Below are 17,117 nucleotides of genomic sequence, written 5' to 3' on the forward strand. Positions count from 1 at the left end.
CGGTGTGTACGAAAGGGAATAAACTGATTGTGCGTTGTGCCAAACTAAAACTTCTCACTGCTACAAACACTGAAGGCACAATGGTACAGCAGCACTAACTGACAGGAAAACAATAGTACTACAGTACCTGGTCCTTTGTCGGGTTTGCCACCAGCTCCTGTGGAGAAATAGAGGAAAAATTATAAAAAAAATTCCGCACATTTTCAAAAATGAAAGATGAAAATGAAAAGGATTTTTTTCTGATCTACACAAGTCACCTCCCTACCTGACTAGTAGAATTATAGAGGGCACCTTCCAACCCCTAGCAAGGGCTCCCACCTCTGAGGAAGAGAGTAGGCAGTTGGGTCCCCGGCCAGGGTAAGTGTAGAGGCAGGGTATGGACGGAAGAAATGCTACCCATTGACCAATATACTAGTTAAATATAATTGTTAAATGCTTTGATTATGTCAGTGGTTCTCCACCATATTGCTAGTCAGGAGAAAAGAGGTTTGTGTAGAAAACAAAAAACTCCACAAGGTTATCACCTGTATTTATAGTTAAACCAGTTACCTGGCAGCTGTCCGGTGCCAACACCACCAACTCCACCCACACCGCCAACTCCACCCACACCACCAACACCGCCAACGCCACCTACCAAAGAAAAATATTACATGTAGATTACATGCTACTTATAGATATTGCATGGCACAGCTAGGCGTGCATCTGTTGCAGGTTCACAGGGTTTTATAAAATTGAAGGCAATTATTTGGCTACCAATTAGAAGGATTTGCAAGTTAAGCTCATGTGGCTGATGCAGAGTTGCATTCTAGTTGGGGCTGTCCCTGATTAGTGCTGTTTGGAAAGTGCAATTTATTTGTTTAGTTTACGCAATACCCCAAAAAGGATTTTATTTAAATACAGCCAAACCATATAGTGTTGTGTTTTATGTCCATTCTTTAGACTAGTACATGTGAAAAGAGCCAAGCCTTCCATAACACACACTGGACTCTTAGGTTTTAGCCACTGCCAATGCTTATCTCCCCAGACGCCTGATACTCGATGACACTGTATTGACAGTAGACAGAGTTCACTGATCTACTGTGGTTATCCTGTAGAAAGAGGTGGCGTATTTAATGAGAACATCTGATTAAACTTCGATATTCCAATTTTCTGTTTTTTTTTTTTTAAGAGAAGGACTCCCAATTATTTAAGAAAGAACATTTGTCCGCAATAAGGAAAGTTTGGCAATCCCTTCATTTTCTAGCTCATGTTTGTTTGTCACTGTTTACAAGATGCTTAGAAAATCTAAATCTTTAGTAGTAAGAGGAATGTGATAAAAGCTGAAGTTATTGTGATTCCATTCAAGTGAAACAACTGTTAGTATCTGTGATTGTTATTCCTGGTCTCTTCTTCCATTCCAATCTGTAAGGAACAACATACTGTATAACTAATGATAGTACATCTGGAGTCACTCTGCTGCCCTGCCTGTAGCTCATAACTGCTCTAGAAAATGATAGCTGGAATCTGATTGGCTGCTATGAGCAACACATCCACTTTTCTTTTGTAGAAGTCTTGATAATGCTGGCTAATACCCCTTTTACACTGGAATCCCGTGTCCAGCCCGGGTCACTGAACACGAGTTTCAAGACGTGTCACAGTGGTTCAAAACCCAGTTTACGTCGCAGGCTGGACCTGGGTGATTCCAGGGGCTTCCCACTGCCGATGCTTGGAGATGACATCATGTTCAAGTGCCAGTGAGCCTGCTCACCATAGGTTTGTAACAACACTCAGGTCAGATGACCCAGGTCACCTGCTTACACTGCCCCGTGACCTTGGTCCTTCCCGGGTCCAACCCTGCTCGCTACCTAGGTTGAATTTCTGTGTCACTGGATCCAGGTTATTTTTGGGGACCCTTTTACACGGAGCCAAGACTCAAGTTGATCCAGCAATAACCTGGGTGATTGCTGCGGTGTAAAAGGGATATTAGTATCTAATACTGTTCTAAACTGTAGGTGCTGGATGCATCTCTTAAAGATGGAGACTTCATTAGAATACCCTTAACTCTTTCAAGACTGTCATCTTGTTTAAACATTGCATAATGTTCAATTCTGGCCACTTAGTCTAATTAGTCTGTTTTCTGCTGATGACTTTCTTAGTTAGAGGTGTGGGAATTAATATTTCCAAGGTAATTGTGAAGTTCTTGGAATAGTTTATGAAGTGTCTGTAGTTTCAAGCCTAGTTTAAATTCCATCCACCGCATGTAATGTGGAATTTGTTATCAGCAGCATTTGTAATCCACACAAGTGTAATGATCTGCTCTCATCCAATCGCTGAGGCAGGTTTAAAGTAATGTGCTCAAATAAATGCAAGATAAAAGTCAGGAAGCGGACACTAGCCAACTTAAACAAACCACAATGGTACGGGTTGATGTCAACGTGAACTGACTAACCATTTCCAGTGTTATTTTTATTATTACCCTAGATAAACACACATTTTCATTTTCTTCTGTATCCGGTTGTTTTACTAAGGTTTATCAGATTAATTCTAAGAATTTTAGGATTATTTAGTGTTTGTGTAATGTATAAAAATACACACGGGGCCCCTAAACGATTGGCTACAGAAAATCATTCTGTAAAGCCATGTCTTCTTTTTTAAAATAGGTCACAAATCCACTTTGCTCTTACATCACTTTCCAAAAGTTTAATAACTGTGGCCAGATTTATATTTTTTCTATGAAGTTCTTCATATAAAATTCTTAAGGGAAATCTCTTCATTCAGAGAAGTATAAAGGTCATGACATCATTGCATTGTTATGTAATGCTAGACAGGAAAATGTTCCACAGAATCTTATGTCCACTCAACACCACTATACAGTCTGTGTAACAGGCACTCTGCAACCTTAATGACTTTGGGTGACATCTTTCATTACAAAGGATGTCACCCAAAGTCACCCAAGACATCCTGTATCTCCTATGACCATCACTTCTATGCTTTCCATGTGTATTCACATCCTGCATTTGTGGAGACTGAAATGTGTCCAACAGCTATAGATTGTGAGCTTGTGAGCAGGGCCCTTATACCTCTCTTTCTCTATGGGGTCTATTCATGAAGCAGTGAAAAGAGTGGAGAAGTGAACCAGTGGAGAAGTTGCCCATGGCAACCAATCAGTTTTGAGGTAACATTTATAAAGTGCATTTTATAAAATTATACAGAGCAGCTGATTGGTTTCCATGGGCAACTTCTCCACTGGCTCGCTTCTCCACACTTTTCACTACTTCAAGAATAGGACACTATGGGGAGAATTCAAATGTTTGAAAAGTCAGTTTGGTGTCTGTTTTTTCCTATCTAATAAACAGGAAAAATCAGACACCCAACCGACTTTTCAAACATTTGAATTCCCCCTATGTCTGTAATTACCCTTTCTCATATATTACCATTTTGTTACCAACTGTAAAGTGCAATGGAATAGGCTGGCACTATATAAATAACTAAAATAAATAGTAACTGGCGGTCAGGAAAACTGATTTTTAATACAAGATCCATTGATCTCTATGGTAAACCGAATGAGCTTATGAGTTGTTATATAAATAAACTCATAGTAGAAGATGGATAGATGGGTATCTGATTACACATAGACGATGTAATGATCCCTGGATTGGTGATAAGAACGCATTTCTGGTAGTGGTTCTGATGCCTAAGAGAACAATGGGAAATTCTGAGATATATATTCACCAATCACAAGCAATGGCTGACCGGCTCTGGTTTGATATTCATTTCAGTATGATTTTGCCCCCTCTCCCCCCACTGTACAATACTGGGCTATTGTATTTCTGAGAAACACCATAGGGTGATAGCCAATTAGTAGCCATGGCTCTCACTGTATTGTGATGGTGATTCCAGTTTTGGTGTTTCTGTATTCCCCATCATATTCACACATTAATTCTGTACAATATTCTTACACAGATGTAATTTTAGCCTTTGGATATGTTTTCTAGGCTTCTATGAACACACACTCAGCTCAATGCTCAGGATTAATACATGTTTCCTGATATATTGGAGCTACTGTAGTGATATACAGTTTGGGGTATAGAGGGATGGATGAGAATGCAAGTGATAACAAACAGAATCGGCCCAAGTTAGGTAAAGAAGAACAGAGGAAAGAGTTGTGTAAATCATAAAGAATGTTTAGGATCAGGGAAGGGATATGAAGCAGTTTGGCACAGTTATTTACATATTGACATCTCCCCAGCAAAGTAGGGGGAGATGCATCAAACCTTTTTAAAGATGAAAAGTGGAGAAGCATTCAGCTTCTAGCTCTCAGTTATCAAGCACATTCTACAGTATAATATTATAGCTTGGGGCTGGTTTATAGGAGCAACTTTTCCACCTGTCCTCTTTAGAAGGTCTGATACATCACCCTCATGGTGTGATCTGTTATTGCAGTTTGGAGGAAAGCAGCTGAGTTTTCCTCCTGATAATGTTAGATCAGTACATAGCAAACTCCAGTATGCACTCATGTATTAACTATAGTTGTGGGCAACTTTTTGTAGCATTACTTATAGATAAGCAGTACATTACTATGATTGTAATCAAGCTGGTTAAAGGCTGATTTATTTGAATGTGAAGCACCATTGTGTAGCTTTGGGCAAGTTAGCTGTAGAGCACGGGCAGATGGCAGATCTATGAGTAGTTTGTTAGTAAGAGCCGGGAGTGAACGATTTCAGGAGAAATAGTTCCCATCCCAACGACTGTTGCCACAGTCACCTGCACATTGAATTTTCATGTGCAGACTCTTCATCTTCATACCTGGGGTGATTGTTGGCTCTGCTTCTACTTGCTGAGCCCCCGGAACACCTAGAAAAGCACCAATGGTCTCATACTGCTGTCCAATGATCTAACAGTCTTGTAGGAGGTCTCTAACCGCTGCACTACATTCATACACTACAGTATCTCTCTCTGAGCCCTACACAGATTCAGTTTGCACTGCTGCCTTACAGAATAACACATTTATTTTGGGTCACTTTGTTTCCTTTGTGGTCACTGTGATACTTACAGATGTGTCCACATCTAGCTTCCCTGCACATTAAACAGCCCCTCTAGTCATGGCATGCTGTGTCATTGTTTGATAGCGCCAAGCTTCTTTATGTGTGACTTTTTTCATTAAAATGCAGCTTATTTGCAAAACAATGTGAATAAGACGCACACGCAGTTTCAGCTGATTAAAATGATATGCGGCTTGCCTATATTCTGTGTGTGACTGCAACTGTATCTGCATATGAAATTTGGTATGTAGTTATAGCTGCGGTCACACACAGAATATAGGCATGCAGCATATCATTTTATTCAACAGAGTCTGCTTCTGCGTCTTATTGACATAGCGATGCGAATAAGATGCATGTTTATGGCAAAAAAACATGGCTAACGCTAATAGAATTACACGGGACCTGTCAACTCACTCACACCATACATCTCCTGCTGCGTGTCATATTGAGGCAACATGTATCAAGGTACTAGGTATCAAAATACATTATCTACAGTAGCTAAGCTAGTATCAATTATTTTTCACTAGCATTAAGAAGCCACATGCCTAAGGATGAATGATACAGGATATTTGCTTCCTGTTCGCCCTTTTTTTAGGATGGCCATCGGCTATCAATGATTTGTGACTACTGTTACCATCGATGGGGGAGAACCAGATGGTTTCCCACCATTGATGATATAGAGGTACCGATTTTTTTTCTCTCCAAGGTGTCAGGATGTGGTGTTTAGTTCTGCCCACAACAACCACAAAGCCACACCCCAGGCTCTTATTGGCCCACAGCTCAATAAACGCTCAGTGGGTGAAACCATTGATGGTTCCGTTACAGATGGTTTCACACCATTGTGGTTATCCATCAATGGTGACCGTTGATGGACAACCCTCCTATGGTCATCTTTAAACATATGCTTCAGACTCCAGTTTTATAGGCATATCAATTAATTTTTTCATTCTACACCTGATAATTATAATTTCTCATTGCGGCTTATCAGGGCAATAAGAAATTAAAATGGCCCAAATGTATTATAATACACCCACAGGGACAGGGGCTCCAATCGGCTTCTGTTCCCACAGTGTGTGAGAAGTGATGTGATCACTAATGCGATCAATTCACTTCTCCTTTGGAAATGAATTTGCAGTTTGCCAAACACAGACACAAATGGAGAGTACCAGGTAGGGATCCTCCATAATCTTCAACTGCTCACACTCCAGAGTTTGGTAAAGTTGGCAAATAATCACCCCCATAGGTTTCCATAAGGGCTGCTATTATGATCACAAATGGGGAATCACAGCAGGGAATCTCCAGTCTGTAGGTGTAACCCATAGATACATTTGGTGGGCAATTAGTATTTGTAAGCAGCCCCCAAAACTTGTTTTTGGGGGATATGTGGGAAATATTAATGGATAAATTGGCCCATTTAACACAAACAAGCTGAAAAATAGTAGAACACTGAAACATGGCTGTCTTGCTTAGAGATCTAATTGATTGAAAACAGTGGAGAGGGGAAAGGGGAAAGGATCCACCTCCAACCTGAGTAAGGTAACTTAAGAAGGAGGTAAATGGAGAATAAGGATATTCCATTCACTTAACTTACTACCTGTTCCTTTCTACAAGGCCACCTGTGTGGAAAATACCTTAGACATACATGGGTTGGTGGTGCTGTCCTGAGTCAGAAGTACAGATCAGAAGTACAGACTAGAGAAAAAGAAGACTTATTTTCTGGGGTTAAGAGTGCTCCCAAAAAAGAGTTCTCTTTTTTTCTAGCAGTAATAGTTTATAATTCTACTCCTCCGCTGTTAAGTATCTAACTCTCTTTGTTTGGTAGCTTCTTAAACACACTGGAACCTACAACCATCATACTATGAACCACAGACCAGAGCCTTACTCACCGATCCCACCAACACCACCGATACCAGCTCCTGGTCCATAGCCTAAATAAGATAAACAAAACACACAATGGTAAAACACCTGACACACATACCCAATGCTCGTACTATAAAATGTTCCCCGCTCCAAGACCTTCATCTGACTATAGGCCAGGGAAAACTGATCTTAAATTGATTCTCCTATACATGTGAGTTATGTAGCAGAATGAAGTACTTACTTAATGGAGTATTTACATACATATTGTACTTTAATTACATATAGATGTAGCCATGCTCATCGTGGCTACATTTAGGTGCAAATGCGTCTTGTTTGTTACGACCATGTGCATGTCCAGTGTGCACGTGTCTTAGTCACGCCTGTACCCACTAAGAATGTATTTAGCGGCAATTGCTGCAGTTAGGCGTGGCTGGGCACGGGTGCGACTAGATGCACCCGGCGTGCACATATTGCCGCGGCGAAGCCATGATGAGCGCGGCTACATCTGTAATGTGGTTAAATAACAAAACCAAACAAACTCATTCTTGAAAAGTTTTTATAAACCCTGCAAGATGTTTAATACTTATACTTTTATATGTAAGTTAAGTATTTAAACATGTTTTAAATATAATGGAACACCATATGACCCTCCTGTACTCCTACAGCATAAACTGAGAATAACCTGAGATTAGATATAGTCAAAGTGCTAGACTGGGGCCTGACTAGTATCATGAGCCAGGCAGCCAGGGCTGCTAAACAATTACTGCTAATACCTCATGCTTCATTCATCTCTATCAACATAAATGGACGCACAACTTCCTTGGCTCCTTAAAAGATCCTGTTGGCTCCTAGATTTAGTTTTGGAACAAATCTCCCAGCACCAGCAGGAATTTCTTTTTTATCTTAGTATTATTATAGTTCAGTTATTACATTTTTCTTTATACAGTGTCTAACTATTTTGATCACCAAGTAGTCTCTAATTACATTGCAAATGCATCGGGGGATATGCCTCTTTATGAGACAATATAAAATACAAGGGGCTTGATTCGGAGATGGATGATGCTGCGTTTGCTCTAGCGGAGTCACGGTTGTGATAATATGCCAATGTTAGTTTCAGCTTTCCCCTGGTGCACTAGCATGACCTGGAGAGTGCAAGTCCCGTGACACCCATTTTCAGTGCCCCTGTCGGTGGCTCTCGATAGTGCACTATTGGCGCACCATTGCGTCCACCTTCGGTAATTGCACCTTCCTATGCCTGTCCAGTGTCTGTATCTGAACATACAGTAGCCTCTGTAGAAATGAGGACACATAGCACTGCCATAAAATATTAATAAAATATAAAATATTTTTTGCACTCTTACTCAGGCCTCGTTCCTCACCATGCCTGATACCAGCAGCTCTATATGCGCATTTGTGCTTGCATTCTGGGTACAGCATGCGACATAGGGGTTTCCAGAGTGATTCACGTGTGTGCAGTAGCAAATAATCGCTCAACACTCAAACATCAGCATTGCATTAGCAATTACCTCAGAATCAGGCCCAAAAAGAGAAAAAGTGTGTACATTACATGGGGTGCACTTGGTATATTATATTTAAATAATAAAGAAATCAATATTACTACACATACGACTTACTTCATCAAAGGCTTTGTACACATAATGATAATATAATTTTTTGGGTAAAATTATTGATATATTATGACCCTTTTTTAATGTATCTATCTATCTATCTATCTATCTATCTATCTATCTATCTATCTATCTATCTATCTATCTTTTCCTCTAAGATATAAAATGTGTTCTTTACTATAAATCTTAAAACAATAACACTTTCATTATTTCTTGCAGACACGTATGTTACTACATTCCTTGATAGACACCTATCCTAATATGACAATGATTTCCATATTGGCATCACCGGTTCCTAACCTGGTTTGGGTGGTTTACCACCAGCTCCAAGGCCGCCAACTCCGGCACCTCCGTAGCCCCCTGCTCCTAGACCACCAGCTCCAAAGCCAGCTCCTCCAGGACCAGCACCTCCATAGCCCCCAGCACCATAGCCGCCAGCACCAGCACCACCGTAGCCCCCAGCTACTTGTCCACCAGCTCCAATACCACCAACACCTATTAAAATATAATATTTAATGCATACAGCATCAGAGTTACTGACATCACACAGCTGTGTAACTGCGTACTAGGCACTACATCCATGTATTCCTGTAAGAAATATTGCATGAGATCACTAAAAACACCTATGATAAAATTAATTTATAATTCAGAATAAATAAATGTCATTGGACATCAAATTGAAAGGAAGTTATTGCAGTGCCTTGGAGATGATAATCAATAATGAATCTGTTATGGTAATTGCATATTAATTCATTTATTATTTGAAGTTTGCGCAAGTGTGTTTTGCTTGGCTCTCTGCATGGAACACGTTACTGTACAGCTCTCTGGTTTCTTACATTTGGGAATACAACAATGTATCAATATAAAACAAATTAAATATCTGCTTTTTACTATACTGTTATGAAATCTGTTCTTATAAAATCTGTGATTATGCTTTCCAGGTCCTTAATGCCTGGGGGCCTTTATACCTTCATGACCAGAACAAATTTCCTAACTTTGCTTGGGTATGGGTCATTAGGTCGACCACACTTAGGTCGACAGTCATTAGGTCGACCATTTTTGGTCGGCATGCATTAGTTCGACATGGTTACTAGGTCGACGTGGAAAAACTTTTTTGGTGTAGTTTTCTTCGTAAAGTGACGGGGAACCCCAATTAGTGTGCCGTGTCCCCTCGCGGGCAAGGTGCCTCGCTCCGCTACCTTTGCACCCGGCACAGGTTACAATTCCCAGTCGTAGTCCACGTGGATCGTAAAGTATGAAAAAGTAAAAAAAAAATTAAAAGTGAAAAACTCATGTCGACCTAGTACATGTCGACCTAGTACATGTCGACCTAATGCATGTCGACCAATAGGGGTTGACCTAATGACCGTCGACCTTTGCTTTGTGCCAGTGAAATTAGTACGACCGTTTGAATCATTTTGTTATATGAGTTTTACATGTATTTTCTATTTGCTGGCATATTTGAATATTGTTTTATTTTATTGTGATTGGAGATGGATAGACACAGGAAATAAGTACATTTAGCAATGGCCTTTTTATTTTCACATGTTAGATATATACCCCTAAATATATTGAAAACCTCCTAACTTTGTTGGGATGTTCCCTGACAGCCAGTGACAGTTTTGGGGAGGTAATGGGGAGTAGTAACCAAAATGCAGGCTTGTCACAACTGTTTTGGGAGGGTGTTACAGCTAGACAGGGCTGTTTCTAGCCAATTTGGCTCCCAGTGCGAGATTTAAAAATGCGCCCCCCATGACATAAAAAAAATGTGCCCCCCCCAGATTTAAAACAACAACTTGTACCCGCACCCGGCAAGGGGGCGTGGCCTCATCTAAATGGGTGTAGCCTCATTTAAATGGGCATGGCCTTGTCTGAAAAGACTACCTCACAATCCAGTTTTTGACCCTGCTCCAACAGATCACGACCACCACAGCAAAAAAAAATTTCTACAATATTAATCCCCACACAGTAACGCCCCCTGCACCATATTATGCCACACACCGCAATGCCCTTAATACATTAAATCCCCACACTACGGCAGGCAAGAGTCCCCATTTCACACATTACGGCAGGTGTCCCCATTTTACACATTGAGAGAGAGAGAGAGAGAATACTTACAAAGGCGATTACTGCTCGCCTGCCCCAAGAAACGGCCCTGCAGCTAGAAACTGTGTATTCATATGCAGTGCTTCTGGCCCTGTTACAGTGGACATTTTGAGCACGATGGTGCAACCGATCTTCCCCATGTGCGATTGATGCTGCAAGCAGTGGATCTCAGAAGCAGCTGGTGGGCATTTTTTAGGGGTCTTTTATGATTTTATATGTTTTTTTAGCATATTATGGAAAATGTGCATTTCAGTATAAAGAGCCTAATTCAGACCTGATCGCAGCAACAAATTTGTTTTCTAATGGGCAAAACCATGTGCACTGCAGGGGGGGCAGATATAACATGTGCAGAGAGAGTTAGATTTGGGTGAGGTGTGTTCAAACTTCAAGCTTTATTTTTACACTGCAGTTTACATATTAGCTTGGACACACCCCACCAATCTATATCTCTCTGCACATGTTACATTTACATCTAATCCCCCCCCCCCACACACACACAAACACCTTCCCCACAGAGCTACATAGTTTTGCATACTGTAGGTGCACAGTTACTTGCTCTTTTGAATAGGGTGCTATTTGCACACTTTGGGCCTAATTCAGACCTGATCGCAGCAGCAAATTTGTTCTCTAATGGGCAAAACCATGTGCACTGCAGTGCAGGCTTGCCTACCCTCCCGCATTCAGCGGGAGGCTCCCGATTTTTAAAGGAGCCTCCCGCTGCCCCGCAAACCTTGCCAGCCCTCCCGGATTCTAGCGTTACCTCCATGAAAACGCTGGGGGCGGGGCCTGCACAGGAGATGTGGTAGCCGTTCTGCTGTGTGGTAGAGCCGGGTAGTCTGAGCGGAGGCAGTGTCGGGGGAATACCCGGCGGTGCAGCCCGTACAGTGAAGCACAATGAGCCGGCAGGCAGGGCTCTGCTTCACTGTGGCTGGCCCCGCCCACCACACTCTGAGTGCACAGCATGTAACGGCCCAGCCTTCCTCTTCCAAGTTCCTGCTCCTAGATGGATGTGGCTGCCCTGACCTGCCTTCCCACACTGACCACACTGTCCCGGGGCAACAAAGCTACAGTAAGTGGGTGTGTGTGTGTGTGTGTACTGGGGTTAATATAGGGGAGGGGGGCTTTGTATTAAGTACTTTAATGTGGTGATGTGGGTCAAATGAGGGGGGGGGTATGTATAATCAATATGTGTGTGTATAATATCATATGGTGCAGTGTGTTCTTGGTATAATATGAGGGGAAGAGTGGTAGTGTATAATGCACTATATATTGTTGTGTGTACTGGATATATTATGGGGGAGGGGGGGGGCTTGTGTTATGTAATATGGTGGTGGGTGCACTGGGTATAATATGAGAGGGGGTTGTGTATAATACAATATATATGGTGCTATGTGTACTGTGTCTGTTATGGGGGAGGGGGGCTGTATGTGGTAGTGTGCACTGTGTGTGTGTGTGTGTGTGTGTGTGTGTGTGTGTGTGTGTGTGTGTACTGGTGCTATGTGTCCTGAGTGTATTATGGGCTAGGGAGGTGGGCTGTATATTATGGAATATGTGTGTGTGTGTGTGTGTGTGTGTGTGTGTGTATATGTGTGTGTATATATATATATTTATATATATATATATATATTATTATTATTTTTTTTTCCAGTAAACAGATACAGGTGCACTGGTAAATCCAGTCCACAGGACACCAGTCCGGGCTCAAGCACGTATGCTTAAAAACCGCAGCAAATCTCTCCTTAAAAAACTCCGAACTCCAAGAGTAAAATCTTTCTAAAAACAAGGATGAAGAGAGATTGCGCTCATAGGGGGTCATTCCGAGTTGATCGCTCGCTAGCAGGTTTTAGCCATGCAAACACATTGTTGCTGCCCACCGGGGAGTGTATTTTCGCTTTGTAGAAGTGCAAACGCTTGTGAAGCAGAGCATCTGCAATCCTTTTGTGCAAAACAAGACCAGCCCTGTAGTTACTCTCCGTGTGCGTTGATTGATTGAGAGACAGCTTTTGACGTCACACACCCGCCCAGCCACGCCTGCGTTTTCCCTGACACGCCTGCGTTTTTCTAAGCACTCCCTGAAAACGGTCAGTTGCCACCCAGAAACGCCCCCTTCATGTCAATCTTCCTGCGTTCGGCCGTGCGACGGGAATCTTCGTTAGACTCTCTGCAAACCCACGATGCTCATTGTACCCGTACGACGCGCCTGCGCATAGTGGTGCATGAAATGCTGATTTTTAGCCTGATCACTGCGCTGCAAACAACGGCAGCTAGCGATCAACTCGGAATGACCCCCATAGTGCAGATCAATTTTTATTAAGTAAAACAATATCACAGGACAAGTCAGACAATGATGGTAAGATTCGTACTCTGATCACTCACACTGTGGGCTGGTTACTACATGGTAGAATGTACTCCACAAGGCTAATGCTGCATACCGCCGTCCGCTACCCGGGACCATACACCGCACCGCCGGCTGTGGATAACGTGTTGGGGCGTTGCCTGCCAGACGCTCTATTCTCAATTTGAATTGTTCATTCCGAAAGGTCCCGTGGCACGGTGTCCAGACGGGTCACGGCTGTTATTCACAGCCGGTGGCGCGGTGTATGGTCCCGGGTAGCGGACGGCGGTATGCAGCATTAGCCTTGTGGAGTACATTCTACCATGTAGTAACCAGCCCACAGTGTGGGTGATCAGGGTACAAGTCTTACCATCATTGTCTGACCTGTCCTGTGATATTGTTTTACTTAATAGAAATTGATCTGCACTATGAGCGCAATCTCTCTTCATCCTTGTTTTTAGAAATATATATATATATATATATACTGTATATAATATAAATTTACCCACGGTGCACGGCCAGTGTTGAAGGTGAGTGCCTGCACCTGGTCCCGCTCTCCCCTCTGTGGCCCCACTCTCCTCCTTGTGGTCTCACTCTGCTCCTTGTGTCCCCCACTCTTCCCCCTGTGGCCTCCCTCCCCACTGTGTCACCTACTCTCCCACCTGTGGCTTCACTTTCCCTACTGTGTCCACTACTCTTCCCACTGTGTCCCCTACTCTCCCCTCTGTGGCCTCACTCTCCCACCTGTGTCCCCTACTCTCCCCTCTGTGGTCCCACTCTCCCCACTGTGTCCCCCACTCTCCCCTCTGTGGTCCCACTCTCCCCACTGTCCCCTACTCTCCCCTCTGTGGCTTCACTTTCCCCCCTGTGTCCCCTACTCTCCCCCCTGTGTCCCCTACTCTCCCCCCTGTGTCCCGTACTCTCCCCCGTTTCCCCCACTTCCCCCCGTTTCCCCCACTCTTCCCCCTTGTGGCCTCACTCTTCCCCCTGTGTCCCCCACTCTCCCCCCTTTGTCCCCCACTCTCCCCCCTTTGTCCCCCACTCTCCCCCCTGTGACCCCACACTCCCTACTGTGTCCCCTACTCTTCCCCCTGTGGCCCCACTCTCCCTACTATGTCCCCTGCTCTACCCTCTGTGGCCCCACTCTGCTCCCTGTGTCCCCTACTCTACCCCCTGTGTCCCCTACTCTACCCCCTTTGTCCCCTACTCTCCCCACTGTGGCCTCACTCTACTCCCCTCTTGTTCACACACCCCAGTTTTCCGTGACCACGCCCCGTGCGTGCACACTATACCACCAAGAGTTGTTTTCTGCTTGCACAACCCTTAGTGGCAATAAATACGCCCAAACGTGGAGCTAGACACGCTCTTCGGGCGGAGTGTGGCACACCCTCAACAGCGCGCCGCGCAAAGCATTCTGGTACCACCTGAAATCTCCCTGAAACAAGTTTTCAAAAGTAGGCAAGTATGCTGCAGTGTGTGTGTGTGGGGGGTGGGGGGGCAGCTATAACGTACAGAGAGAGATAGATTTGGGTGGGTTATTTTGTTTCTGTGCAGGGTAAATACTGGCTGCTTTATTTTTACACTGCAATTTAGATTGCAGATTGAAAACACCACACCCAAATCTAACTCTCTCTGCACATGTTAAATCTGCCTCCCCTGCAGTGAACATGGGTGGTCATTCCGAGTTGTTCGCTCGGTAATTTTCTTCGCATCGCAGCGATTTTCCGCTTAATGCGCATGCGCAATGTTCGCACTGCGACTGCGCCAAGTAAATTTGCTAAGCAGTTAGGAATATTACTCACGGTTTTTTCATCGTTCTGGTGATCGTAATGTGATTGACAGGAAGTGGGTGTTTCTGGGCGGAAACAGGCCGTTTTAGGGGCGTGTGGGAAAAAACGCTACAGTTTCTGGGAAAAACGCGGGAGTGGCTGGAGAAACGGAGGAGTGTCTGGGCGAACGCTGGGTGTGTTTGTGACGTCAAACCAGGAACGACAAGCACTGAAATGATCGCACTGGCAGAGTAAGTCTCGAGCTACTCAGAAACTGCACAGAGATGTTTTATCGCAATATTGCGAATCTTTCGTTCGCAATTTTAAGATGCTAAGATTCACTCCCAGTAGGCGGCGGCTTAGCGTGTGCAATGCTGCTAAAAGCAGCTTGCGAGCGAACAACTCGGAATGAGGGCCATGGTTTTGCCCAACTGCTAACAAAATTCCTGCTGCGATCAACTTGGAATTACCCCTATGGTTTTGCCCATTAGAGAACAAATTTGTTGCTGCGATCAGGTCTGAATTAGGCCCTTTATACTGGAATGCACATTTTCCATAATATGCTAAAAAACATATAAAATCATAAAAGTCCTCTATATTGTCAGTCTCGTGATTAATCTCGATTTAAGATGGAGTTTGAAGGGATGGTTTTATCTTTCTCCTATGTAAAAGATTTCTTAGAGCGCTTTTTTCACGGGCAGGTAGGACCGTATTTGCCGGCGTATAAGACGACTTTTTTGCCCTGAAAAACATGCTTCCAAGTGGGGGGGTCGTCTTATACGCCGGGTGCACTTCAGTTGGGATAGACATAGCTGCCATAGTGGCCTTCCGATACTCGCCCGGTGCCCATAGTGGCCTCCCGATGCCCGCCCACCTCATTCTACATACCATCCAGTATCGCGCGGTATCCAGTGCGGCCGCGGCGGGTCATCAGCGTGGCCCGCCCCTTGTCTACGCAGAGCTCGCACATGCGGACTTGCGCACTAGTGCCAATTACAGGGAGATGCAGGGACTGGCCGGAGGCGCTGCGGTCGCGTTGTGGCTGTACAATGGTGACAATGACAGGTACTGTAATGGCACTAATACTAATACTAATGGCACTCATGTGAAACCGGTAACAATAAATGCACACAGGGGTATACTTTTATACATTTTACAATCTGATGTTCTTTTACGTTTTATTTGGTGTGTGGAAGGTGTGCGGAAGAGGGGGTAGTCCTATACGGCGAGTATATAACAAACTCTATATTTTGAGTGGAAATGTTGGGGGTCGTCTTATACGCCCAGTCGTCTTATATGCCGGCAAATACGGTATCTATAAATGTGTTAGTGTTTTGATTATTTTTACCTCTTTCACTTTACCACACAGAAGAGACATTATTTTACTTACTATTTTTATACTTAAAGAGAATATGTAAGCCTTCAGAAACACAAGCTTAGTGACAATTATAGCAGCACCCTAGGGCTTTCCATCAAGCAGTGGGGAGTCTGCTGATGATGTCACTGAGGGTTCTCCAGACGTTGCCCACACTTCACACAGTGTTCTTTGATAGAATGCTGTGTTTGAGTGTTTGATGATCTAGAGAAGTATGAAACCCATTGAATTGGCAAATTCACTAGAACCAATGGCGGTCAGCCACAGGCTAGTTCCAGTGTGTGTGGTCAGTAAAGAAACTCTTGCTTCCAATATGGAAAGGAAATAGGAGCTTTGTTCAAATGCAGGAAAACATTTTCCCACAGGATGTAGGTTTTGTGTGATGCTGCTTGGAGGGGGCTACTCAGGCTACATCTTTCTTTCATACGTCACTTATTACAGCTCTCAGGTGATTTGCATAAAAGCCCATCACAACATCATTATAAATGCATCTTTTTACCTGGTTTAGGGGGCTTCCCGCCAGGATATGTTCCTAGATGAGAGAAAATGCTTTTGTCAAAGATATACATTTATCACATTTATTAGACAATGATTCAGCTGTGGACAGAGCGCTGTTCTGCACCACAAAGTACTTATGTTCTGTGCTTTGCACATGCGCAGGACCCTGTTGTGCACCTGCATGAATTAGTCCTGTGACACAGGACGCAGGACGGCAGCAGACTGTCAGTGTTTGACAGTCCGCTGCCATTAAGAGGATGGAGTGGGGTGGGGTGGTGACAGCCTCCGTTTCTCAAACTGGAGGCCTGTCTCCGTCATTGCGTGGAAGAGAAGAGGCCAGGATCTCCGTCAGAGGATAGAGATTTCCTGGCCTCTTGGTAGCTCCTGTGGCTGCTGACTTGCGCCATCCCATGGTCAAGCAGCTAGGTAATGGTGTTGGAGATGATCTGATGATCTCGGTTCCTCCTGCTGTATTACCATATGAAAGCTATTGCTGCTGCTTCTATGTAAGCTCCTCCCACCACA

The 17,117-nt window shown here is 43.8% G+C and overlaps 1 protein-coding gene across 6 annotated transcripts in view; it reads right to left on the bottom strand.

Annotated features, from left to right (window-relative positions):
* Window positions 1-17,117, bottom strand: part of ELN (elastin) — a 93,618-nt gene that overhangs the window by 49,281 nt on the left and 27,220 nt on the right. For 5 of the 6 annotated variants that reach the window (XM_063956176.1, XM_063956178.1, XM_063956179.1 and 2 more), the window contains exons 4-8: window positions 16,594-16,626; window positions 8,810-9,004; window positions 6,908-6,949; window positions 550-630; window positions 128-157 (exon numbers count right to left, since the gene is read on the bottom strand). In XM_063956176.1, coding sequence (XP_063812246.1) covers window positions 128-157; window positions 550-630; window positions 6,908-6,949; window positions 8,810-9,004; window positions 16,594-16,626 — 381 coding nt within the window. The remainder of the gene's footprint in view (window positions 1-127; window positions 158-549; window positions 631-6,907; window positions 6,950-8,809; window positions 9,005-16,593; window positions 16,627-17,117) is intronic. The other variant, XM_063956180.1, reaches the window with a different exon arrangement.

This window comes from Pseudophryne corroboree, chromosome 2, assembly GCF_028390025.1.
Source record: "Pseudophryne corroboree isolate aPseCor3 chromosome 2, aPseCor3.hap2, whole genome shotgun sequence".
Classification (NCBI taxonomy): domain Eukaryota; kingdom Metazoa; phylum Chordata; class Amphibia; order Anura; family Myobatrachidae; genus Pseudophryne; species Pseudophryne corroboree.